The sequence below is a fragment of the Eschrichtius robustus genome, chromosome 6, assembly GCF_028021215.1.
Source record: "Eschrichtius robustus isolate mEscRob2 chromosome 6, mEscRob2.pri, whole genome shotgun sequence".
In the NCBI taxonomy this organism is placed as follows: domain Eukaryota; kingdom Metazoa; phylum Chordata; class Mammalia; order Artiodactyla; family Eschrichtiidae; genus Eschrichtius; species Eschrichtius robustus.
The window spans coordinates 80092821-80120812 of record NC_090829.1 but is presented as its reverse complement, the minus strand read 5'-3'; the positions used below and the strand labels follow the sequence as shown (position 1 = coordinate 80120812).

The 27992-nt window shown below is 36.1% G+C and overlaps 1 protein-coding gene across 2 annotated transcripts in view; it reads right to left on the bottom strand.

Moving 5' to 3' along the window:
* Window positions 1-27992, bottom strand: part of RABL3 (RAB, member of RAS oncogene family like 3) — a 43040-nt gene that overhangs the window by 11547 nt on the left and 3501 nt on the right. For both annotated transcript variants that reach the window (XM_068546663.1, XM_068546664.1), the window contains exons 2-4: window positions 25787-25878; window positions 5367-5496; window positions 1287-1401 (exon numbers count right to left, since the gene is read on the bottom strand). In XM_068546663.1, coding sequence (XP_068402764.1) covers window positions 1287-1401; window positions 5367-5496; window positions 25787-25878 — 337 coding nt within the window. The remainder of the gene's footprint in view (window positions 1-1286; window positions 1402-5366; window positions 5497-25786; window positions 25879-27992) is intronic.

Below are 27992 nucleotides of genomic sequence, written 5' to 3'. Positions count from 1 at the left end.
ACACCTTATGACAGGAAATCAATATTGCATAACCCAATCAATACAAACCAGGTGAGCATAATTTTTTTCCTTCCTTTGACATCACTCTTCTTTCTCTTTGAATAATCTAAATTGTGATCGTGTGTGCGCCCATGCACGAGAACTTACCAAATTTTTTGCCCTTCACGATAACCTTACAGAGCCTCAGTTACTGTTCAGCCTTGGAACAAAATTGTTTTGAATTGTTACCTCCCATTTCATAAAAATACTATCATTCTAATTACTGCATCAAAGCCAACAATAGTTTGAGTTCAAGGCCTTTGATTCTTCTTACTAACATCCATGTTGACTTAGGAGACATGGTCCAAAACTGAAATTTGCTTTATTAGAGAATAAAGTTTTGAAAGTGCCCTCCTTTAGGACTTTTTTCCCCCCTATACTCTAACTCTGGCTTACATACAACTTTTTGTATATATTTTATCAAACATCATCTTTGATACACATATTTGTCACTTGCAGTCTTTCATAATCTCTTGCACATTAACATATATATTTATTGTATATATGTAACATAACATATATGTTGCACATAATATATGTATATTTACAATCTGTTCTCTTATTTCTCTTTTTAGCTTTCCTTTTTCTCACTTTCTTTCATTAAATCTTACATCCAATTTGAAATTTGATCTCAAAATCCTTTTTTTCTTTTTAAATCATTAGGTAAAAAACAAATGGTGAATTTTATCATGAATGGATAAGTCTGATAACACCTTAACATCACAAAGAGACAGATAACCAGGTATTGTATTATATGCTCGGTACCACTTAGGCAAAAACAAAAAACCTTGCATCTATCAGGCCACTATATTTAACGACCATTATGAAGAAGATTAGGATTCAGAGAAACAAATGATGTTGGAACAATCGGACATTCATACACAAAAATCAACCTCAACCAAACCCTCACACATTGTAACTAACTCAAAACAGATCATAGATCTAAAAGTAAACCAAAACCTGTAAACCTTCTAGAAGAAACACAGGAGAAAACCTGCATGATCTGGGATTAGGCAAAGAGTTGTTACACATGATTCTAAAAACATAATACATAAAAGAGAAATCGGACTTCATCAAAATGAAAAACTATTGCTTTGTGAAAGATACTGTTAAGAGAATGAAAAGACAATCTACAGACTGGGAGAAAATATATGCAAATCAAACATTTTACAAAATGTTATTTTGGAGGGTACATTCCTGGGATTGCTATAGCATTTCAAACCAACTGTGAAGTAATCTGGGCTTACCCATTTGTTACCAAGACTCCAGTTGGCACCAAATCCCTGTTGAGAGCTTCCAATGACCAACGATACAAGTTTTGGGATGACTTCTTATTTGTTAAGTCATGGACTAAAATAATACCTAAAATAATCAAAGAAAATAATGTCAATATTGTAACAACTCCTCTTCATTTCACAATTGGCAAAACATTAATTAGGTTGCTTACTGAATGCATTTTGGTACGACTAACAAACTCAGGCACAATTCTTTTAAAATTTCCTCTGTAAGTTCTTGCAAATAATTATTTAAAAATAATTAACTAAAAGCTTTTCTTTGTCAGTTATATAACTTTTAAAAAATTCTACAAGGGCTGACAGAATGTCATTAAACTTTAGAATGTCTTTTCTTTTTTTCTTCATTCAACACTTAATAAGTGCCTACTCTGCCTGGTCCTAATTACAGAACTACTTCATCAATAAAAAGAATCAAAACTACTTCAAGTATATAGGAAATTATATTCATTCAAAAAGGTATTTTTTTCCACATTATGCATCTGTCATAGACATCATATATACACATATTACTTACACTCATTAAAATATTTAATAATAAAAATTTATTAAAATGGTATTGATTTAATTTGATACAATTCCTATTCTTTAGCTGACAAGATGTTTTCTTGTAGATCACCTGAACCTAATCAACTCAGAAGTCTAATCGTTTAGTTCTTCGGATTAATGGCTAGCTATGTAAGCTCGCTCTACCTGTAAGAGATCTAGTTAACAAAGCAAAAGAAATATGCCACTAGAAGGAGGTAGGAAAAGATAGTCAAGAAGTATGAATAGTAGAAAACAGATGGACTTTTAAGAGATTGAAAAATAGCAAAATGTTTAGGTTTAGAAATACAATTAAACAGAATCAGTTAAGATCCTAGACAGAAAGGTAAAGCAGGTTATTACAATATGATATAGACAAAAAAGGAAAAGCTTTAATGCCTAGTGAAATTTAGGGTACCATCTTGTGATCAAGAGACGACAGGTTTTTAAACCCCCAACCCTTGCCTATATTACCCAGATTCTACTGTGAAGAGAGAATGTGAAACTGATGATTCTTCCATCTTCAAGATGTAAGATATGTAAATTTGAAAAAGAAGGGCATAAGAGTTAGAATTATTTGGCTCCTCTAGTTTTTACAGACATTGTGCAGCTAAGGTGCTTGTGCAAATTATAGTTGACTAGTTCCAGTTAGCTCAGATAAATCTGTATCTCTCCTGGGATCTGGAAAAAATAGAGATCTGACACTTGCCCCTGTGTCCAACTGCATTCACTCTACCTTCCTCAATGAGGGGCTCTATTAGGCATTAAGGAAACATGAACAAGGATAGATTTTAAAAAAGGAATAAAAAGCTACAATTAAAGAATACAGCTAACATTTATTCATTACTTATGTGGTAAATATTGTGCTTTACGTGTGGCATCTAATTTGATTTTCAGAACAGTCCTATGAGGTAAGAATTATTATCTTCATTTTACACATGTGGAAACTGAGGCTCAGAGAGGTTGAGTAACTTACCCTAGGTCACATGGTAAGTGGGGTAGCCAGCATTTGAAATCAAGTAATCTGACAGTAAAAGACTGGAGGAAGGCAGAATAAAGTCACTTCAGGGCAAAGGAGTGGAAGATATTTTCTTCTCTCCTTATTTCCTAGGTATAAATACCACAAAACTATGGGTGGGTTTGGTTGGGAGAGTGAAAAGATTACAAAGGCCTAAATGAGCTATTAGATGGACAGGGAGGAGTTTATTTTTTGAGGATCTCTATTTAAGGCTTATGAGCTTTTAAGGGCATTGAGCACCTTTTTCCTTATTTTCCTTCTTTCATTTGTGCTGAGAGTTCCTGCTTTGTAGATTATGAGCTAGAAGGGACGGGACACAGTGAGGCCCAAAGGAAAGAAGTCAGGGTGATAGCTGATCAGAATATGTTCTAAATCTTTAAAAACAGAGAGGTGGAGACACTTTACAGGTTTCCTTTGGGGATTACCAGCCTCATTCATCACAGTGGGAAGAGGTAGGGTATTGAGGGAAGAAAGTTATCGCTAAGAATAGACTGTATTTGAATGGAGTGATCCTTATATGCTCTGTTTCTTAGAAAACTAAGGATGGTAGATGGAGTAAAGAACCTTGAATGCTTCTACCAAGAGAAATGTTCCAGAGGTAGGCTCGAAGAACACAGAAACTGATTTTTCTTTCTTTTTCATTGAAGTATAGTTAATTTACAATATTGTGTTAGTTTCAGGTGTACAGCAAAGTGATTCAGATATATATATATATATTTTTTCAGATTCTTTTCCATTATAGGTTATTACAAGATATTGAATATAGTTCCCTGTGCTATACAGTAGGACATTATTGTTTATCTATCTTATATATAGTAGTATGTATCTGCTAATCCCAAACTCCTAATTTATCCCTCCCTCCCTTTCCCCTTTGGTAACCATAATTTTGTTTTCTATGTCTGTGAGTCCCTATTAAGATTGTTCTTAATAGGGATTTTTTTTTAAGAAACAGGAATATCTCTCAGTCTTACTTGTAAAACTAACATAGGATATATGAAATTACTTCAATAATATTTAAGGAAGACACAAATCACTAATGGAGAGTAGGTATAGAAAAGATAACCAAATAAATACGGATTTAGATGGATTTCTTCAGTACTTACTAAGCTTACAACTCAGAATTCCATAAAGTTTCTTGGATTTGAATGGTCTTTAACTTTATTATTTATTTATAATTTTTATCCTAACTCTCAAAAAGATCTAAACAGGAAAAGTGTTATTTATCCAAATTTTTCTTTGCCAAATTGGATTGATATCAACTTTGACAAGTCATTTGACCGATATAATCCAAGTTTATCACTTGATCCGAGATCTAAACCAGGCTTCATTTCTTTCTCTCCTGCTCTTTAGCAAGTCACCTAATACAATACCAGTCTTATCTTACTGTTTTCTCATTTATATACATTCTATTAATATATGCCATTATCATGTACTTTATCATGTATCATTATGATGTCATATATTAATGTCACCATCTTAAACTGTGTTTTGTTTCATTTATGAATATTTTGTTTCTTCAATTAGATTGTGACACTTTCAGATAGAATTCCAAGCTAAATGCGACATAGGTCTGAACTAACATGACTCATCCTGTATTCTACAGTACGTATCCAATGGCAAGAGCCTTCTCTACTTTTTGAAGTATCTACAACATCTTATGATATGGGATAAGACATTGAAAGAGGAATATAAGTAATGAAGATGGTACTGAATAATTACAATGCTTACTTAATACAGAATGAGATCTAAGCATAGTATAAATGAAGGCCAATTAATAGCTAAGCATCTACCAGAAAGGAAGGGGTAAGATACCAAATCTTTTGGTACATCAATCAAAGAGAAGTTGAAATTATATTTCACAGTAAAAAAAAAAGGTAAAAAATGAATTAAAGAAAAGAGAAGATAAAAAAATTCTATAGGTAAATCACAGGTGTCAGTAGTTTAGTTCCTGGACACAGAGTAGGCACTCTATGAACTGCAATTATGTCCTATTAAACACCTCTACCTGGAAGTCTGCTCCAGGTGTTTGTATATCTATAACTGGATGAAATTTCTGCACCCCTAAAAACATCCTTAGGCAGCTTTTATAATTACACAGGACTCTCTCTAAGGAGCAGATGAAAAAAAATCTCAGTATCTCTGTGACATCTGGCTTAGACCATGGGACTCCTAATGGTATATACTCAGTTGACTGAAGAAACAGCACTCCCAGAGGACAGTGTTTTGGAAGGTTCCATGTTTTATGTCGAGCACCCAAACTATCTCTCAATATTTAGTTTATGACAATAATATAAATAGAAACACTTAGACAAAGCAAATATCTAATGTTCTGAAATACACAGTTAGAATCTAAAAAACACGAACTGGAATGTGATATGCAGATTTAAATTAAGAGTTGGGAGTATCTTGGATCTTCCTTAAATTAAGTCCAGCATTCCTCCATCAGATGATCTGAGACCATTAATATATGGTAAAAATAAAAAATGTTTTACCATTTACAGAGTTGTAGAATACTGCTCTTGTGCTTTTCACACTGCTGGCACTGCCCACAGAGCCTCCAACATCCCAAAATTCTATATAGTAGGTCTTCTCTTCTGGGGTTCCTTCTTTGTAGTCATGAACCTAACAAATCAATCCATCAAAATAATTATTATAGCCACTAAGAAAACTCATAAACACCCTCATTCCAGTTTAAAGCACTGAATATTCCATATCAGCAGCTTACCCTCTGACTCTCTAATCACCACCTCCTATCTTTGCAGCTTCCTCTCTCTAACACTCCAACTCTAATAATAATCTTTGACCCCAAAGGTCCCTATAGTTCATGGATCCTAACACCTTCCAAAGTCCCCCCTTCCACTTCCAAACCTTCACTTCCTTCCTAACTAAGCATAAATTCTGCTATTCGTCATTTTAATCTCTCCTTTACCCCTCCCTCACATAGTATTCATTAGACAAAACTCCAGCCCTGATTATATCCACCTTTTCCTGTATTCCATGTCTGCAACCCAGCTAGCGAGTGTAATGTTCAGAAAAATATACATTCAAGCTAACTGGATTCATTTTAAATTCAAGTCTACCTTTGGAGCTCTCCTTCAATCAGTTCCATAGTCTATTTCCTCTTTTCCTCCCCTAGGTAACTATTTCACACTTACTCCTCTTTTTCAAACTTCCAATCTCTCTTCCTTGTCCTCAAGCACAGCTAATAATCTTGCTTCCAGAGACAGAAGCAATCAGAAGAGAACTCTACAACCTGCTCTTCCCTTATCTATCCACTCCCTGCATCTGTACCCATATAATCTGCTTTCCTTGCAGCTATTATAGATAAACTGTCTGTGTCCCTAAGGTCAAATCCCCTTCTTATGCATAAAATCCCACCCCTACTTTCTTATCAAAGAGGTAGCTCTATCAATTCTCCCTTTCATCATCAAATTTTCCCTCTCTGTTGGATAATTCCCACCAGCGAACAACCATGCCATAATTTTTCCCATCATAAAATAACCTTCTCTTGACCTCATGTCTTCCCCTAGCTGCCATACCACTTCTCTATTCCTTTTTACAGCAAAAGCCCTCCAAAGAGTTGTCTCTTCTCAACTGTCTCTAATTCTTTTCCTTACATTCTCTTTTGAACTCATTCCTGTCACACCTTTTGTCCCAGTCACCCCACTGAAATATTCCTTATCAAGGTCATTAATGGCTTCCACACTGCTAAATCCAACGATCAATGAACAGTTTCCATCTTACTCTACCATCTGATAAAACTAATCACTCCTCTTTCAATACTTTCTTCACTTAACTTACAGGATATCATACTGTTCTGCTTTTCTTCCCACCTCACTGGCTAAGCCTTTTTAGTCTCCATTTGGGTTGTCCTCATCTCTCTACCCTCTTAATTGTTAGAGTGTTCCAAGGTTTAGTTCTGGGATATCTAGCAACACTTGCTCTTTTGACAATTTCATCTACTCTTATGATTTAAAATGTCATAAATACGTTGATGAATTCCAAATTTATATCCATCCTGGACCAGTCCCTTGAACCTCAGACTACCATATCACCTAACTACAATTTGGATGTCTAACAGGCACCTCAAATTTAACATATTTAAAAATAATATCCCAATCTTCCTCCCAAACCCATTCTTCTCCCAGTTTTCTCTAATTCAGTAAAAGGCAATTCTAGCCTTCTAGTTAGTTGAAGGGCCAAAAACTTAAGCGTTAACTTAACTCTTAACTTAAAACTTAACTCCCCTCATACTGCATATCTGATTTGTCAGCAAATTCTGTTGCTTTTGCCTTAAAAAAAAATCCAAAACCCGTTCATTTCTCACCACCTCAACTATTACCACCCTCAAAGCCTCTATGTCTTTGCCTGAATTAATGTAATCATCCCCTAACTGATTTCCCCACTAGAGCCTCACTGACTCACTTTCCCACCACCCTCCATTTGTTCTCCATATAGTAGCTAGAGTGATCATTTTAAAATGAAAGTTAGATCATATCCCCCTTCAATTCAAAACTCTCCAATGACTTTCTTACTCAGAGTAAGCTCCAAAATCTCTCTCTTTCTCATGGTCTAGACTCTATAAGAATTTACTGCTTATATTTCAGAAACAAAATCTGATATATGGCAACCTTATCTATTAGAATATAGACAAGAGCCAGATTATAATATGGTGGTTCAGGGGTGTACATCAGAATCTTTCAAGATTTTTTTTTTTAGAAATATACATGCCAACAAAAGCAAAAAGTAAACAAGTGGGACTACATCAAATAAAACAGCTTCTACACAGCAAAGGAAACCAGCAACAAAGTGAAAAGCCATCCTATGGAATGGGATAAAATATTTGCAAATCATACATCTGATAAAGGGTTAATATCCAAAATATATAAAGAAATAATACAATTCAATAGCAAAAAACCCAATTTAAAAAATGAGCAGAGGAACTGAATAGACATTTTTTCAAAGAAGACAAATGGTCAACAAATACCTGAAATGGTGCTCAATATCACTAATCAGAAGGGAAATGCATATCAAAAGTGTGAGATAGCACCTCACACCTCTTAATATGGCTGTTATCAAAAAGACAAGAGATAACAAGTGTTGGTAAGCATGTGGAGAAAAGGGAACCCTTGTACACTATTGGTGGGAATGTAAATTGGTTCAGCCACCATGGAAACAGAATGAAGGTTCCTCAAAAAGTTAAAAATAGAACTACCATATGATCCAGCAATCCCACTCCTGGGTATATATCCAAAGGAAATGAAAACAGGATACTGAAGAGATATCTGCACTCCCATGTTCTGTGCACAACAGCCAAGATATGAAGACAATTCAAGTGTCTGTCAATGGATGAAGGAATACAGAAGATGTGATATACAGCCATGAGAATGGAATATTATCCCATTATTCAGCCGGTGGGGGGGGAAATCCTGCCATTTGCGACGTGATTGGATCTTGAGGGAATTATGCTAAGTGAAACAAGCCACTCAGAGAAAAAAAAAAAAAAAAACAACTGCATGCTATCACCTATATGTAGAATCTAAATAAACAGTTAAACTCATAGAAACAGAAAATAGAAAAGTGGTTGCCAGGGGTTGCAGGGGTGGGGGAAATAGGGAGAAATTGGTATAAAGGTACAAATTTTCAGCTCTAAAATGAATAAGGTCTGAGGACCTAATGTATAATATGGTGACTGTAGTTGATAACACTCTATTGTATAACTGAAACATGCTAAGAGAGTAGAACTTAAATGTTCTCACCAAATAAATAATAAATAAACATGTGAGGTGATGGATGTGCGAATTAACTGGATGGGAGGAATCCTTTCACAATGTGTAAGAATATAGTAAATCATCACAATATACACTTTAAATATCTTACAACTTTATTTGTCAATTATATCTCAATAAAGCTGAAAAAAAAAGTCCTTAAAAAAAAAGAAATACACATGTCAGACTTACTGAATCAGTAACTTTGGGGTCCAGTCCTTGGCATGCATAATTTGAACAATTCTCCAAATGATTTTGCTGTAACCTCTAGTTAAGAATTACTGAGATTGGACCAAACCCTGATGGATAACAAGGTAAAGAATTGCTTCAAGGGGAGATTAACCAAGATGGCGGAGTAGAAGGACGTGCTCTCACTCCCTCTTGCAAGAGCACCAGAATCACAACTGGCTGCTGGACAATCATTGACAGGAAGACCCTGGACTTCACCAAGGAGGATACCCCACGTCCAAGGACAGAGGAGAAGCCACAGTGAGACGGTAGGAGGGGCACAATCAGAGTAAAATCAAATCCCATAACTGCTGGGTGGGTGACTCACAGACTGGCAAACACTTATACCACATAAGTCCACCCACTGGAGTGAAGGTTCTGAGCCCCACGTCAGGCTTCCCAACCTGGGGGTCCGGCAACAGGAGGAGGAATTCCTAGAGAATCAGACTTTGAAGCCTAGTGGGAATTGATTGCAGGACTTCAACAGGACTGGGGGAAACATAGACCCCACTCTTGGAGGGCACACACAAAGTAGTGTGCGCATCGGGACCCAGGGGAAGGAGCAGTGACCCTGGGGGAGACTGAACCAGACCTACCTGCTGGTGTTGGGGGGGTCTCCTGCAGAGGCGGAGGGTGGCTCTGTTTCACCGTGGGGACAAGGACACTGGCAGCGGAGGTTCTGGGAAGTGCTCCTTGGCGTGAGCCCTCCCAGAGTCTGCCATTAACCCCACCAAAGAGCCCAGGTAGGCTCCAGTGTTGGGTTGCCTCAGGCAAAACAACCAACAGGGAGGGAACCCAGCCCCACCCATCAACAGTCAAGTGGATTAAAGTTTTACTGAGCTCTGACCACCACAGCAGCAGTCAGCTCTACCCACCACCAGAGCCTCCCATCAAGCCTCTTAGATAGCCTCAACCACCAGAGGGCAGACAGCAGAAGCAAGAAAAACTACAATCCTGCAGCCTGTGGACCAAAAACCACAGTTACATAAAGATAGACAAGATGAAAAGGCAGAGGGCTATGTACCAGATGAAGGAACAAGAAAAAACCCCAGAAAAACAACTAAATGAAGTAGAGATAGGCAACCTTCCAGAAAAAGAATTCAGAATAATGATAGTGAAGATGATCCAGGACCTCGGAATAAGAATGGAGGCAAAGAATGAGAAGATGCAAGAAATGATTAACAAAGACCTAGAAGAATTAAAGAACAAACAAACAGAGATGACCAATACAATAACTGAAATGAAAAGTACACTAGAAGGAATCAATAGCAGAATAACTGAGGCAGAAGAACGGATAAGTGACCTGGAAGACAGAATGGTGGAATTCACTGCTGCGGAACAGACTAAAGAAAAAAGAATGAAAAGAAATGAAGACAGCCTAAGAGACCTCTGGGACAACATTAAACGCAACAACATTCGCATTATAGGGGTCCCAGAAGGAGAAGAGAGAGAGAAAGGGCGAGAGAAAATATTTGAAGAGATTATAGTCGAAAACTTCCCTAACATGGGAAAGGAAATAGCCACCCAAGTCCAGGAAGCGCAGAGAGTCCCATACAGGATAAACCCAAGGAGAAACACACCGAGACACATAGTAATCAAAGTGGCAAAAATTAAAGACACAGAAAAATTATTGAAAGCAGCAAGGGAAAAACGACAAATAACATACAAGGGAACTCTCATAAGGTTAACAGCTGATTTCTCAGCAGAAACTCTGCAAGCCAGAAGGGAGTGGCATGATATACTTAAAGTGATGAAAGGGAAGAACCTACAACCAAGATTACTCTACCCGGCAAGGATCTCATTTAGATTTGATGGAGAAATCAAAAGCTTTACAGACAAGCAAAAGCTAAGAGAATTCAGCACCACCAAACCAGCTCTACAACAAATGCTAAAGGAACTTCTCTAAGTGGGAAACACAAGAGAAGAAAAGGACCTACAAAAACAAACCCAAAACAATTAAGAAAATGGTCATAGGAACATACATATCGATAATTACCTTAAACGTGAATGGATTAAATGCCCCAACCAAAAGACATAGACTGGCTGAATGGATACAAAAACAAGACCCATATATATGCTGTCTACAAGAGACCCACTTTAGACCTAGGGACACATACAGACTGAAAGTGAGGGGATGGAAAAAGATATTCCATGCAAATGGAAATCAAAAGAAAGCTGGAGTAGCTATACTCATATCAGAAAAAATAGACTTTAAAATAAAGAATGTTACAAGAGACAAGGAAGGACACTACATAATGATCAAGGGATCAATCCAAGAAGAAGATATATCAATTATAAATATATATGCACCCAACATAGGAGCACCTCAATACATAAGGCAACTGCTAACAGCTATAAAAGAGGAAATTGACAGTAACACAATCATAGTGGGGGACTTTAACACCTCACTTACACCAATGGACAGATCATCCAAAATGAAAATAAATAAGGAAACAGAAGATTTAAATGACACAATAGACCAGATAGATTTAATTGATATATATAGGACATTCCTTCCAGAAACAGCAGATTACACGTTCTTCTCAAGTGCGCACGGAACATTCTCCAGGATAGATCACATCTTGGGTCACAAATCAAGCCTCAGTAAATTTAAGAACATTGAAATCATATCAAGCATCTTTTCTGACCACAATGCTATGAGAATAGAAATGAATTACAGGGAAAAAAACGTAAAAAAGACAAACACATGGAGGGTAAACAATACGTTACTAAATAACCAAGAGATCACTGAAGAAATCAAAGAGGAAATCAAAAAATACCTAGAGACAAATGACAATGAAAACACGACGACCCAAAACCTATGGGATACAGCGAAAGCAGTTCTAAGAGGGAAGTTTATAGCTATACAAGCCTACCTAAAGAAACAAGAAAAATCTCAAGTAAACAATCTAACCTTACACCTAAAGAAACTAGAGAAAGAAGAACAAACAAAACCCAAGGTTAGCAGAAGGAAAGAAATCATAAAGATCAGAGCAGAAATAAATGAAATAGAAACAAAGAAAACAATAGCAAAGATCAATAAACCTAAAAGTTGGTTCTTTGAGAAGATAAACAAAATTGATAAGCCATTAGCCAGACTCATCAAGAAAAAGAGGGAGAGGACTCAAATCAATAAAATCAGAAATGAAAAAGGAGAAGTTACAACAGACACTGCAGAAATACAAAGCATCCTAAGAGACTACTACAAGCAACTTTATGCCAATAAAATGGACAACCTGGAAGAAATGGACAAATTTTTAGAAAGGTATAACCTTCCAAGACTGAACCAGGAAGAAACAGAAAATATGAACAGACCAATCACAAGTAATGAAATTGAAACTGTGATTAAAAATCTTCCAACAAACAAAAGTCCAGGACCAGATGGCTTCACAGGTGAATTCTATCAAACATTTAGAGAAGAGCTAACACCTATCCTTCTCAAACTCTTCCAAAAAATTGCAGAGGAAGGAACACTCCCAAACTCATTCTATGAGGCTACCATCACCCTGATACCAAAACCAGACAAAGACACTACAAAAAAAGAAAATTACAGACCAATATCACTGATGAATATAGATGCAAAAATCCTCAACAAAATACTAGCAAACAGAATCCAACAACACATTAAAAGGATCATACAACACGATCAAGTGGGATTTATCCCAGGGATGCAAGGACTCTTCAATATACGCAAATCAATCAATGTGAAACACCATATTAACAAATTGAAGAATAAAAACCATATGATCATCTCAATAGATGCAGAAAAAGCTTTTGACAAAATTCAACACCCATTTATGAGAAAAACTCTCCAGAAAGTGGGCATAGAGGGAACCTACCTCAACATAATAAAGGCCATATATGACAAACCCACAGCAAACATCATTCTCAATGGTGAAAAACTGAAAGCATTTCCTCTAAGATCAGGAACGAGACAAGGATGTCCACTCTCACCACTATTATTCAACATAGTTCTGGAAGTCCTAGCCACGGCAATCAGAGAAGAAAAAGAAATAAAAGGAATACAAATTGGAAAAGAAGAAGTAAAACTGTCACTGTTTGCGGATGACATGATACTATACATAGAGAATCCTAAAACTGCCACCAGAAAACTGCTAGAGCTAATTAATGAATATGGTAAAGTTGCAGGATACAAAATGAATGCACAGAAATCTCTTGCATTCCTATACACTAATGATGAAAAATCTGAAAGAGAAATTATGGAAACACTCCCATTTACCATTGCAACAAAAAGAATAATATACCTAGGAATAAACCTACCTAGGGAGACAAAAGACCTGTATGCAGAAAACTATAAGACACTGATGAAAGAAATTAAAGATGATACCAACAGATGGAGAGATATACCATGTTCTTGGATTGGAAGAATCAACATTGTGAAAATGAGTATACTACCCAAAGCAATCTACAGATTCAATGCAATCCCTATCAAATTACCAATGGCATTTTTTACGGAGCTAGAACAAATCGTCTTAAAATTTGTATGGAGACAGAAAAGACCCCGAATAGCCAAAGCAGTCTTGAGGGAAAAAAATGGAGCTGGAGGAATCAGACTCCCTGACTTCAGACTATACTACAAAGCTACAGTAATCAAGACAATATGGTACTGGCACAAAAACAGAAACATAGATCAATGGAACAAGATAGAAAGCCCAGAGATTAACCCACGCACCTATGGTCAACTAATCTATGACAAAGGAGGCAAAGATATACAATGGAGAAAAGACAGTCTCTTCAATAAGTGGTGCTGGGAAAACTGGACAGCTACATGTAAAAGAATGAAATTAGAATACTCCCTAACACCATACACAAAAATAAACTCAAAATGGATTAGAGACCTAAATGTAAGACTGGACACTATAAAACTCTTAGAGGAAAACATAGGAAGAACACTCTTTGACATAAATCACAGCAAGATCCTTTTTGATCCACCTCCTAGAGTAATGGAAATAAAAACAAAAATAAACAAATGGGACCTAATGAAACTTAAAAGCTTTTGCACAGCAAAGGAAACCATAAACAAGACGAAAAGACAACCCTCAGAATGGGAGAAAATATTTGCAAATGAATCAACGGACAAAGGATTAATCTCCAAAATATATAAACAGCTCATTCAGCTCAATATTAAAGAAACAAACACCCCAATCCAAAAATGGGCAGAAGACCTAAATAGACATTTCTCCAAAGAAGACATCCAGACGGCCACGAAGCACATGAAAAGATGCTCAACATCACTAATTATTAGAGAAATGCAAATCAAAACTACAATGAGGTATCACCTCACTCCTGTTAGAATGGGCATCATCAGAAAATCTACAAACAACAAATGCTGGAGAGGGTGTGGAGAAAAGGGAACCCTCTTGTACTGTTGGTGGGAATGTAAATTGATACAGCCACTATGGAGAACAATATGGAGGTTCCTTAAAAAACTAAAAATAGAATTACCATATGACCCAGCAATCCCACTACTGGGCATATACCCAGAGAAAACCGTAATTCAAAAAGACACATGCACCCGAATGTTCATTGCAGCGCTATTTACAATAGCCAGGTCATGGAAGCAAACTAAATGCCCATCAACAGACGAATGGATAAAGAAGATGTGGTACATATATACAATGGAATATTACTCAGCCATAAAAAGGAACGAAATTGAGTCATTTGTTGAGAAGTGGATGGATCTAGAGACTGTCATACAGAGTGAAGTAAGTCAGAAAGAGAAAAACAAATATCGTATATTAATGCATGTATGTGGAACCTAGAAAAATGGTACAGATGAGCCGGTTTGCAGGGCAGAAGTTGAGACACAGATGTACAGAATGGACATATGGACACCAAGGGGGGAAAACTGCAGTGGGGTGGGGATGGTGGTGTGCTGAATTGGGCGATTGGGATTGACATGTATACACTGATGTGTATAAAATTGATGCCTAATAAGAACCTGCAGTATAAAAAAACAAACAAACAAAACAACTAATAAAAAAAAAAAAGAATTACTGATTTTATACAATGGAACTCTTTTGGTATCAGGAGGCCTAGACTATATTCATTGATTGCTACTAATTATCCCTGATATCTTTGAGTCTCAGTTTCTTTGCTTATAAAACGAAGGAGTTATGTTCTGTATATCAAATGGCTCTGAAATAACAGAAAGCAAGATAGCTGAATAGTTAAAATAAATGTCATAAAATGCATATATCAATATATATTTAACAGAATGCTTCATACTTTTTACTTATTCACATTTTTTTTTGGTCCAAATCCTTTTGTCCAAGGAAAACTTTAAGTAAATAAGATATTCTACAGATAGCCACATTGACATTAAGAGAAGACAATTAGCAGACTGGCAACAAAGAGGATAGGACACAAAAATGACAACAGCAAAATCACAGCAGTTGGGGACCATTGTGGATAACAGAAAGTAATCTTGTATACTGTGATAAAAGGTATCACTATTTTGCTATATGGCATAAATAACTAATAATATGTGAAAATGTTAAGTCATCAATAAAAAGGTTAAACTACATGAATTCTGTTTATGAAAGCAAGGAAATTTGTAATTTATATTATCAAGATTTCTAAGCAAAACAACTGAAACGAACAATACAAGGTATTATAAGGAGTCAGTTACCTGGTATCAAAAAGCTCAACCACTTTAGTGAAGCTTTGTTGATCCTGCCACCCTCCCTGGCTCCAAAACCAATCAGGGCCAGTTAGGTACTCTTTTTATTTGCTCCCATAACATCCTGCACAGTTCTATCATTTCACTAACCACACTGTCTTATTTATCTGCCGATATCTCTTCTATTAGACTCTGAGCTTAAGAGCATGGACCATATTATTCATCTTGGTAGGCCTACAACATAGCATAATACCTGGCACATATTAGATGCTTTGATATGTTTAGTTAAATCAAGGAATAAATTCAGGATATATCATCCTCTAAGGTTTTTTATACTCAGTTTATTATTTTACTGAATTCCAGTGCTTCTCAAGTACAGTTCTAAGAACAAACTAAATCAGAACCAATAGGAAGGCTTATTTAAAAAAATACAGATTCTTGGACAACTCTTGAAGCTTCTGGGGTGGGGCTCAAGAATCTGTATTTTAAAGAAAGCTCTCTAGGTGATTCTCATACATAATTAAGCTGGGCAACCATTTAAGTACATCATTTTTTTCTCTAAAGTTATCTCAAATGTCTAATGTTTACAGACTGTAAACAGACTGTAACTCCTTCCAGAATAGCCACTATGTACTACAACTTCCAGGTAGCATGCCCTCTTAGCCTTGCAATGTACCAAGTCTATTAGCCAGCTCCCTTCTGGCTACACACACTTCCAACCCAGATTCACCCACTCATCTGTACTCTTCACCACAAAATACCTTCCTTAATTAAATCTTTTCATGTTTCCTTCCAGAATTAGAAGAGAAGGTACCCTTCTTTCTTTCCAAACTGGTGAATTAAACTAAGTGTTACTTAATTCAAATGTAATGAATCCTAAGAACTTTAAACCGTGGCTTGTAGCTCATAGCTACGACATAATATCTTTTATATAGGTGAGTGATCTCCAAGGGAAAGCTTGACATTTTAACAAGTATTGCTCTTGACACAATAAGTGGTATGTTGGTGCTATACTAAGAGCCCAACATGATGGGGGGTAATGCCAAACTGTAAGAAATGTGTTTTATATTTAAATCAGGTCATCAAGGAACGAATATTTAAAGTCATTATAGACTTTACAGCTATATAAAGAAGGATTTTTCTCAACAGGTAGCAACAGTACGTGCTGATCATCAAATGGGAAAAGGAACCATACTGTAACTTTGGTACTTCTCATTTACTCACGTCTTAACTTTTTATTGGAAATCAAATCACGACTAAGTATAAAAGGTTTTGTCTCATTTGAAGAGTTTATTCATTGTTTGTAATTTTTAAAAAGGAGAAACAAATTTAGTAAAGAAAATGATACACATCAGGAAAGAGCAGTGGATGTTGTAGATATTCTCTAGTAAGTTTGGTTTAGTATGTGTGCCTGTAGAGCTATTATTAAAGAGTCAGGAAGGTAGGCGGTCTTAGGAGAGAGTTGGGAGAAAAGACAGAAGGACAGAAAAAAGTCAACAATGAGAGTGTACCAGGGGAGTAGGAATTGAATTTGTCTCATTCACTGCTGTACTTCTAATTCTTTGCAGTGTCTGATACCCAGGAGGTATGCAATATATATAATGAATGAACAAATGAATGAATGAATAATATCATAAAGGTGTCTGCTAATTGCCTCTTCCTTACCAGTAATCTTGTTTTGCCTTCAGCCAAGTTCATTTCCTCTATTTAAAAAAAAAACCCTTGGACTTCCCTGGTGGTGCAGTGGTTAAGAATCCGCCTGCCAGTGCAGGGACCACGGGTTCGATCCCTGGTCCGGGAAGATCCCACATGCCCCACATGCCACAGAGCAACTAAGTCCGTGCGCCACAACTACTGAGCCTGCACTCTACAGCCCACGAGCCACAACTACTGAGCCCGCCTGCCACAACTACTGAAGCCTGCGCGCCTAGAGCCTGTGCTCCACAACAACAGAAGCCACCACAACGAGAAGCACACACACTGCAATGGAGAGTAGCCCCCACTCGCCACAACTAGATAAAACCCTCGCGTGGCAATCCAACGCAGCCAAAAATAAATAAAATAAAATAATTTATAAAAAAAATAAAAATTAATTTAAAAAACCCTTCACTTTCCCCTTCTATTCTGTACCCATCTGCTCCTTTATTTAACCTCTAAACCACTGATTTAAACCTGTTTCTACTTCCTCTCTGCCTACTCACATCATTTGGTTTCTGCCACTAACATTCCATTGCATTTTCAAAGGTCAGCACTACCTTCATCGTCACCAAATCCAATATTTTTTTCTCTTAGTCCTTATATCTCTATATTATTTCATACTAAAAATCAATCCCTCCTTCATGAAATTCTCATCTCTTTTTTGCTCTTGCGGTATTTCATCATCTTGGCTATCCCTCCTATCTCTTTGATCAATCTTTCTCTGATGCCCTTTTCATCATCAACTCTCTAAATATACCCCAAGGTTCTTCCTCAGCTCTTCTCTTTCTAAATTTTCCTTTCTGAAAACCTCATCAGCTCTCATGGTTCAGGAGTATCCCTATACAGATAATTCCAACTCAGAATTCTCTCTTGAGCTTCAACACGTCAAATGCTTTCTTGACATTGGATAGCTCACAGATCCCTCCCTTCATCATGTCCAGAGCTAAATCTATCATTTCCTTCTCTTTCACCTGTAATATATATCCCCCTTCTTAAGGAATAGTACATTTGTCCGTTGCCCAGGCTACCCATTCAATCATTAACACTCAGTATAATTTTCTATTCTTTACAAGCACCTCACTTTCTCGCTTGAACACTTATATTCTATATCAGAGCTATCCCACAGAACTTTCTGTGATGATGGAAATGTCAAATATAGTAACCACCAGCAACATGTGACTACTGGGCACTCGAAATGTGGTTAGTTCAACTAAGCAACTAAATTTTTAATTTTAGTTCATTTAAATTAAATTTAAATCTCCATATGAGTCTAGTCATTACTGTATTTAACAGCATTAGAATACCTTTTTCTTAATACCATTCTGGAACAAAAGGTAGTACAGAGTAGTGATCAAAAGCACAGGCTTTTGAACCAGACTGTCTGGGTTTGAATTCCACCTCCATCACTTACTAGCACTGTGACCGTGGACAAGTCAGTTAATACTTCTGTGCCTCAACTACTTCATGTGTCAGATAGGGAAGCTAATAGTACCTACCTCAAACGGTTGTGGGCATTAAGGCTTGTGGATTAGTATGTAAAATAGGTGCCTAGCCAAAGTAAGCACTAAAAAATGTTAGCCATCATTTATTATTACCATTATTTTAAAGATCATTTATATAAAGACCTTGTCCCACCTACCAGTTCCCACCTCATATTTTTAGTGGTAAGAAGACTGCCCTTAAAAAAATCTTTTTTCTCCCCAGTACTTGTATATTGTTATGCTGCCCAAGAGGAATTCAATAGATATTGATTGTGTGCAATGCGTAAATTAGAGTTAAAAATCCCATTAAAGTGAACTAGAAATGACAAATCAATTTCCTTATTTATAATTTGTGAAAAGATTAAATTCTGTAAGTTTTGTTTTCATAATTAAGCGTAGCCATGCATTTATATTGGCCCCATTAGACTTGGGGCAACAAAATTAGAACACAGCAATGAATGAAGAATACCACAAAATAAAACTTTTCTCCCTTTTCCCTTCAGTTCAGTTATGAACACCTCTGCACTGCATACTAAATCCAAAATGTTAATAATTACTGAGTACATACTTTAAGCTTATTAGCTTCACCCAGTACTTGAAATTAAACAATTACATTATCACCTTTACCATCTCTATTTTTAGTTGGCTCTTAACAGATGTGAAATGAGCTAAACAGGGCAAATGTTTTTAAGAGTTCTGAAGAGTGCCTATTTATGGATCTATACTGATTCTGGAGATCCCCTGTCAGGTTTCAGTAACACAGAAGCTGTAATTGCAATATAAAAGCTGCTACAGAAGAAAGTGTTCTTTCAAGTTATTTAGGTAAAGGCTTTATCAGATTTAATCATCCTTGCTAGAGGGAAGAACTGTTCACTTTATTACAACAATAGTCAAAATAATTTACATGTCTATCAGAACTTTCCTTAAGATTATCGTTTAAAAATGCCTTTTACTTATGTTGTCACTCAAGAAATGCATTTTTCTCAAAGAAGACAAATCAACCAGCCCAATTCAATGAAAAGTAATAAAAGCAAGATCACTTTCAGCCCCACATGCCCAACTCTTTCACGGTAATGCAATTCAGGCCAGTCTGGCTTTAAAGAAGTCAGTAACACACTCATTCCAGTAAAATCCATCACATTACTACATGACACTTGTCTTCGACTACTGTAGCCTTTATTCCAGTCTCCCTTTGGGCAGTTTTACGTCCTCCCCACTGTTCCCTGGAACTATGGAGGGAGTTCAAAAGTCGGCAGTCTTTCATAAGCTAACTCAAGGGAACTTCAATTTCACTTTCTCCAAAAGCAGGGGTTTCCAAAGGAAATCGCTACTGTTACTTCTAAAACTTGGTCAGGGTCTTGGGAACTAACTAAACTCATATTGATCTGCTCTCTGGGACATACGTAGAAGCACTCCTTACAGATACACCCCGAGTCTCCACCTTCATATACAGGAGGCTGCTAAGACAAAGTGTCTTTTGGAAATTTTGCTACCAGCTACACTCAAGACCTGTTATCCTCAGTTACCATATACTTTAGGTCCTTAATTGGTTTCTCATATTCTGATTCCCAAACTGCTTTCTGCTTCCTCTACCCATTATTCAATCCCAATTGTTTCCTTCTTCCAAATCTTTCCACTTCTCTCCTAGAAACTTACTGCATGATTATATAAAATTCCATTGTATTCTTATCCTCAACCTCATTGTATTAACTGATGCCAGCCTCTACCCTGAAGACAAAACTTCTCCTGCTGCCCTCTCAGATGCATGCTGTTCACTCTTCCACATTCGAATTACCCTGGAGTTGAAAAATAGGAAATACCTTGCATGAGGCTTTGGACCATCTAGCTATTCTCCCTTCCCTCCCTCTTCCCTTACTGTTAATACCTTTTACTCCCTGTCAGCATCTGATTCATAGTCTTGCCTCTCTAAGTCCTGTCATTAACCACTTCCATATCCACTTGGAAAACTGATTCCACATCCTACCCAGTGTTCCTCAAAACACTGTTCACCTGCACCAGAATCGTCTCAGGTGCTTCTTAAAATGCAGATTCCTGGGCTTCATGTATAACTCTGAATCAGAATATCTGGTGGGCCTTTGTTATAAAGCAGAAACTAACATACCACTGTAAAGCAATTATACTCCAATAAAGATGTTAAAAAAAAAAAATCTGGGGGCAAGGTCCAAGAATCAAATTAAAAAAGTAAGACGTCAGACTGGTTATCAAAGCAAAATTTAACTGTATCTTAGTTACAAGAAATACACTGTAAATACAAGTGTACAAGAAACATAAAAGTTAAGAGATGGAAGTAAGATACACCACAAAACATTAACTAAAAATAAGTTGGTTTATACAATATAATACTATTAACTATAGTCACCTTGTTATACATTATATCCCCAGAACTTATTTACCTTATAACTGGAAGTTTGTACCTTTGACCACCTTCACCCATATTACCCCTCTCCCCCTTCCACCCCCACTTCTGGCAACCACCAATTTCTTCTCTGTTCCCGCGAGTTTGGTTATTTCAGATTCCACATCTAAGTGTGCTAATACAGTAATTGTCTTTCTCTCTCTGACTTATTTCACTTAGCATAATGCCCTCAAGGTCCATCCATGTTGCTTCAAATGGCAGAATTTCCTTCTTTTTTATGGCTGAATAATATTCCACTGTATATATAACACATTTTCTTTATCCATTCATTCATTAATGAACACAATCTTAAAAATTCTCATGACAAGAAAAAAAATTGTAACTATGTGAGGTTATGCATATTACCTAAACTTATTGTGGTAATCATTTCTCAGTATATACATATATCACATCATTTTGTTGTACACCTTAAACTAATACAAAGTTATATGCCAATTATATCTCAATAAAACTGGGGAAAAAAGTGGATTTAGCTGTTTTATTATCAGACAAAATAGACTTCAAAGTACAATGTATTACTGGATATAGAGAGGATATATCATGATGATAAAATGTTAAATCCTTCTGGAAGTTTAAACAATCTTAAATTAGAACACACCTAGTAAAACAACCTCAAAATATATAAACAAAAATGGGCAGAATTAAAATGAGAAATAGACAAATCCACACTTATAGTTGGAGATTATAATACTCATTCCTTAGCAACTGATGAAACAAGCAACAAAGAAAATCAGTCGAGATAGAGAAGATTTGAACAAAAAGACTAACAAACTTGACCTAATTGATATATTTAGAACAATGCACTCAACAGTTACAAAATATGCATTCTTTTCAAGTGCACATGAAATATTTACCAAAATTGGCATTAAGCAAATCTCATCAAATTTCAAAGAATGAAATCATATAGCACATGTCCTACGCACAATGAAAGTAAGCTAGAAATCAATAATTAAAAGATAATAAACATTCTCAAAGTTTGGAAATTAAGTGGCACATTTCTAAACCACCCATGAGTCAAAGAAGAAATCATAATGGAAATTAGACAGTATTTTGAACTGAATGCTAATGAACAAAATTTCAGAGATGCAGCTAAAGCTGTGCCTAGACAGAAATTTAGAGCTTTAGAGCTTTCTAAAGGGAAGCCTGAAAAAAACCAATGAGACAACTACCCAGTGCCAGAAGTTAGGAAAAAAACCAGCTAATTAAACCCAAAGAAAGTATAGACATAATAGAGAAAAAAACAGAAATTAATAAAATAGAAAACAGACATATAATAGATAAAATCAACAAAGCCCCAAACTGGTCCTAGATAGACCTCTAGTAAGACTAACCAAGAAAATAAGAGAAAAGCCACAAATTACCCATATCAGAAATGAAAAAAGGAATACTATTGCAGATCCTACAGATATTGAAAGACAACAGAGGATATAAAAACAAATTTTTTGACAATTTACATGAAACAAATTATTTCAAAAACATAAGTTATCAAAATTGATATAGAAGAAATAGTCATTTTCATATTTTCTTTAATGTTATTTAAAAACTCCCACAAAGAAAACTTTAGGTCCGGAGGTTTTTAATTGTGAATTCTTCCAAATACCTAAGGAAGAAATAAAACCAATCTTACATAAACTCTTCTGGAGAATAGATACAGAGGTAAAACTTCCCAACTCATTTTACGAGGCTAGCAAAATCCTGATACTAAAACCCCACAAGGAGATTATAAGAAAGGAAAATGATAGGCCAATATTCCTCATGAATTTAGATGCAAATATTTGAAAAAAATAGTATTAGTAAATTGAATCTAGTAATATATGAAAGGAATACATCAAGACCAAGTTGGATTTACTCCAAGAATGCAAAGTTGGTTTAACATTTAAAAATCAATCAAAATAATTTACCATAGTTACAAAATAAAGCAGAGAAATTATGATTATCATGCAAAAGCACCTGATAAAATCCAATACCAGTTCGTGGTTCAAACTCTCATCGAAACAGAAAGAGAAGGTAACTTTAATCTGATAAAGCATATTTACAAAAAGTCCTATAGCAAAAACCATATTTAATGGTATTACATTAAAAATTTCCTGAGATTGGGAATGAGACAAGGATGCCTGTTAGCACCACTTCTATTTAACACTGTACTGGGGATTTAGCCAATTCAATAAGAAAAGGGGAAAAAAACCCAAATAAGACAAGAGGTAAATTACATGAGCAGACTGGGCTCTGGGTCGATAAGAGGGGCAGGTGGGCGGGGCAGGAAAATGAATTTAAGTTCAATTTCATCTTCAAATTGTAAAGCACTAGACCTTAACCTCACACCTTTTAAGCTTCTCTGATCCTCCCTACAAACCTGTAGGCTAGATAAAGCAGGTATTATTTACCTCTAATTTGCAAATGACATACTAAGCCTCAGAGAACTAAACTGATTAGTCTAAGTCTCTCTTTAAAAAGCAAAAGCAATAGGGGACTGACCCAGGAAGTGGGAGTTCAAATCTAAGTTTCTTTTCAATATGTTATGCTTTCTCACAGAAAGGGAGCTAGAAAAGCCCAAAGGGAAGTTTTGTCCAGAGCTTATTATTGGGTCTCCCAAACTTAAATAAAGTTGCCACTGAATTCATTATCTAGAATTTCTTTTTCTTCCATAGCTAAGAATTCAGGAACAGAGTAGGCTGAAATGATATAGACAGGTCCCCTCTGACTTCAAACTCATAGAAATGCCATAAAAATTTTTTTTTAAATAAAAAGGACATGCTTGAGAAAAAAAAAAAAAAGGAAATTCCCCAGATGCTAGAAATGAAGGAAAAACTTAGAGTATGAAGTGGGAGCTGACCCAGATTCAGATATAGCTTCAGGGGATGGTCCCCAAAGTTTTAGTGCCCAGCCAAGAATAGGGATCTGTTTTCCAGCTTTTAAGGCAAGAGTATATGTGGGTGAGTGACAAAGAACAGATTCCCTTCTTGAAATGTGGACCCTTGATGAGCAGCCCAGTCAGTGAAAGAGAGTAGGAAAAACTCTGTCCACTGGCTCAGGAAAGCAGGAAAAACTTTCTGTCAGGGACCTTGTAGAAAGTAGATGAAAGATCCACAAAAAATGGAAACCACAATCAGATGTTGGGGGAAATTTACATTATCAAGATTGCATGGAAATTCCAAGCTGAGAAATTACAAGGACCACTAAAATCTCTAGGGCTCTGGCAGCAACAGAAATGAAAGGCACTGTACTCTCACAACACAGCATACAAGACTTCAAAAGGAAAGAGGAGAAAAAAAATCCTGTTGAAGATGTGGTCATCTTCAAGAATTACAAACCATACAAGAGGTACATTTCCATGAGGTAGAGTCTGCATATATAGCAAGTAGGAAATCTGTCACCCACCCAGAAAAAAAATAGAACGAGCCAAAAGAAACCATAAAATATTATGTTGAATATGATTAAAATGAAAAGTAATATATAATGAAAGATCAGAATATTTTGAAAAATTTTGACATTTGAAAAAGAACCGAAAGGAACATCTGGAAATTAAAAGTTACAGTTACTGAAATAAAAAACTGAGTGGATTTATTAAAAAACAGATTAGACATAGTTGAAGAGATTCTTAGTTAACTGGAAGGCAGATATGAGTACATCATCCAGAATGCACCACGGAGAAACAAACAATAGAAAGCATGAAAGTGCAATTAAAAGATGTGGAGGACAAAAATCCAATAGAAGTTCAAAAGAAGAAGATAGAAGGAATGAGGTAAGGCAAACAGATAATGGCTAAAAATTTTGAAAAATGAAGATATATACGAGGCGTACAACTTCTGACTAGGATGAATAAAAACTAATCCACCCCTAGATGTAGGTTAGCAAAACTACAGAACATCAAAGATTATAAAAAAAATTTTTTTTTCTAAAGCAACTAGAGAGAAGAAATTACCTTAAAAAGGAATAACACTGAGGCTGACAGGGGATTTCTAATCAGTGGCAATATACATCACAGACTGTGGAACAACAGGTTCAAGGAACTGAAGGAAAATAACTGTCAATCTAGCTAACTGCTATTCCCTCCTTATTTATTTCTTAACTCAATGGAGAGAGGTATGCCAGTACAAGAGAGGCCTGGACAGGAATAGCTGGAATTAGCAAGACCAAAATATCTGGGAAGATAGTTAATTCAGCGGAAACTGCACTTGGGTTTCCTAAATGTGAGGAACAGATGACCTAGACATAAGGCTCCAGAAGCTTTTGCCTTTACACTATATTTCTAGCCAAAAGTTGGCTGTCTTAGTGGGAAAGGCTCGAGCAGAATGATTTATGGAGCATGTTAAGCGAACTCTAGATATACAGCATAGTAATTAAAAGTGAAGTCTCTGGAATCAGACTAATTAGGATCAAATCTTGACTCTGCTTCTTACGAACTGAATGAATTTGATCAAATTACTTTACTTCTCTATGCCTTAATTTTTGTAGCTATATCTTACAGCTTAAAAAAAGACTAAATAAGCAAAGACATGTAAAACATTGGGCATAGTATCTGGCACAAAGTAGGTGCTTAATAAAACCCAGCTATTATTATTACTTAGTCTTGACTACAGGGCTGTAATTGGATCATGAGTTTGAAGGAGTTATCTTTAATATGACACTGAAAAACTAAAATATAAGAAACACATACCCTGACATCTACTGAGCAGCCCACAGTCCATGATGGATTTCCCAGCACTTGATTTTGGCACAGGAGATGAACTAGGGAGGATTTCCCAACACCTGTAAAAGACACAAGAACTCTAGTCATTTAAAAGACATGCTGCAATATATTACGGCAAAAGTAAGACTGAGAATGAGCAGTAATAATGATATGTAAAGCATGGTTGTTTAAAGGGTGTTCATACCATACCAACGATTTAATAAGCTTCATTGATAAAGAGAAGATGGTCAAGGACACTGGTTCTCTCAAATTTAGCATCAGAATCCTCTGGAGGATTTGTTAAAACACAGAATGCTGGGTCCTGTCCCCGGAGTTTCCAGTTTGACAGGTCTGTCAAGGAACCCAAAGATTTTGCACTTCTAACATGTTCCCAGGTGATGCTGATGCTACGGATCCAGGGAACTCACTTTGAGAACTACTGGTCCAGGGCAATTTCAAATAAACTAATCCCTTTCCTTTGGAATGATTTCATCTATTCAGCCTATTTTAGAATTGTAGAATCTTAACATATCTTAGAGGTAATCTCCTCTATCCTGACCACCAATGCAGAGGTCCCTTCCACAGACCCTGTTAGACGGTCTTTCAGATTATGCTTGAACACTATCAGTGACAGGGATTCACCATTTCACAATTCCATATTTAGATATTCCAGTTCTCCCATACAGTGATTTTTAGAAAGCAGTCAACCACTTGGCCCAGACTTATCTTTTGGAAAAGGAGAACAACTCTTCTTCTTCTTCTACATCATGGCCCTTTAACTTCATAGACAGCACTTTTCTTTTTATTGAAGTATAGTTGACATACAATATTATGTTAGTTTCAGGTGTATAACCCTTAAATACATTACAAAATGATCACCACAATAAGTCTGGTAACCATCTGTCCCCATGCAAAGCTATTACAGTACCACTGGTGATATTCCCTATGCTGTACAATACATCCCTGTGACTTATTTATAATTGGACGCTTGTACCTCAATTCCCTGCACCTATTTCACCCCTCTCCCCACCTCTCCTTTCTAGCAACCACCAGTTTGTTCTCTGTATGAGTCTGTTTCATTTTATTTTGTTTGTTCATTTATTTTTTTTTTTTAGATTCTACATATAAGTGAGATCATACAGTATTTGTCTTTCTGACTTATTTCATTTAGCATAACACCTTCTAAATCCATTCATGTTGTCGCAAATGGCAAGATTTCATTCTTTCTATGGCTAATAGTCCACCTGTATGTATATATATACACACATTTTCTTTATCCATTCATCTATTGATGGACACTGAGGTTGCTTTTATATCTTGGCTACTATAAATAATGCTGCAATGAACATAGGGGTGCATACATCTTTTCGAATTAGTCTTTTTGTTTTCTTCAGGTAAATACCCAGAAGTGGAACGGCTGGATCATATAGTAATTCTATTTTTAATTTTCTGAGAAGCTTCCATATTGTTTTCCACAGTGGCTGCACCAATTTACAATTCCACTGACAGTACATGAGGGTTCCCTTTTCTCCACATCTTCAACGACACTTGTTATTTGTTGTCTTTTTGATGACAGTTATTCTGACAGGTGTGAGATGATATCTCATTGTGGTTTTGATGTGCATTTCCCTGATGATTAGAGATGCTGACCATCTTTTCATGTGTGTGTCTTTTTGGAAAAATGTCTATTAAGGTACTCTGCCTATTTTTTAATTAGATTATTTTTTGATATTGAGTTGTATGAGTTCTTTATATATTTTGGATAGCGCCTTATCAGATATGTCGCTTGCAAATATCTTCTCCCATTCAGTAGGACAGCACTTTCTTTTCTTATAGATCTCCTGGGTTTAGGATAATCTAATTACTAATGCTAGGGCTAGTATTCTGAGATCTGTAGGAAGAGGAAAGGGAATGAGCTATCCCTGTACATTTATGTGTAGAGTTACTCATTCAATTAACATATTTTGGGATGCCATCATAACAAGCATTGTTGGTGAATCTTTATGCGTCACTAGTTGTTATCAAAAATTTAGCCGACCTCTTTGTGTGCATTACTGTGCATGGACCTATCACTTTTTATTATAAAGTTTTATTTACAGTCTATCTAGAAAGTACAGAAAAAAGAAGAAAATAAATCACCCAAAGAGCACTACTGTCACTAATGCAGATTTAATTTCATAAGCAGAGCTTTTCT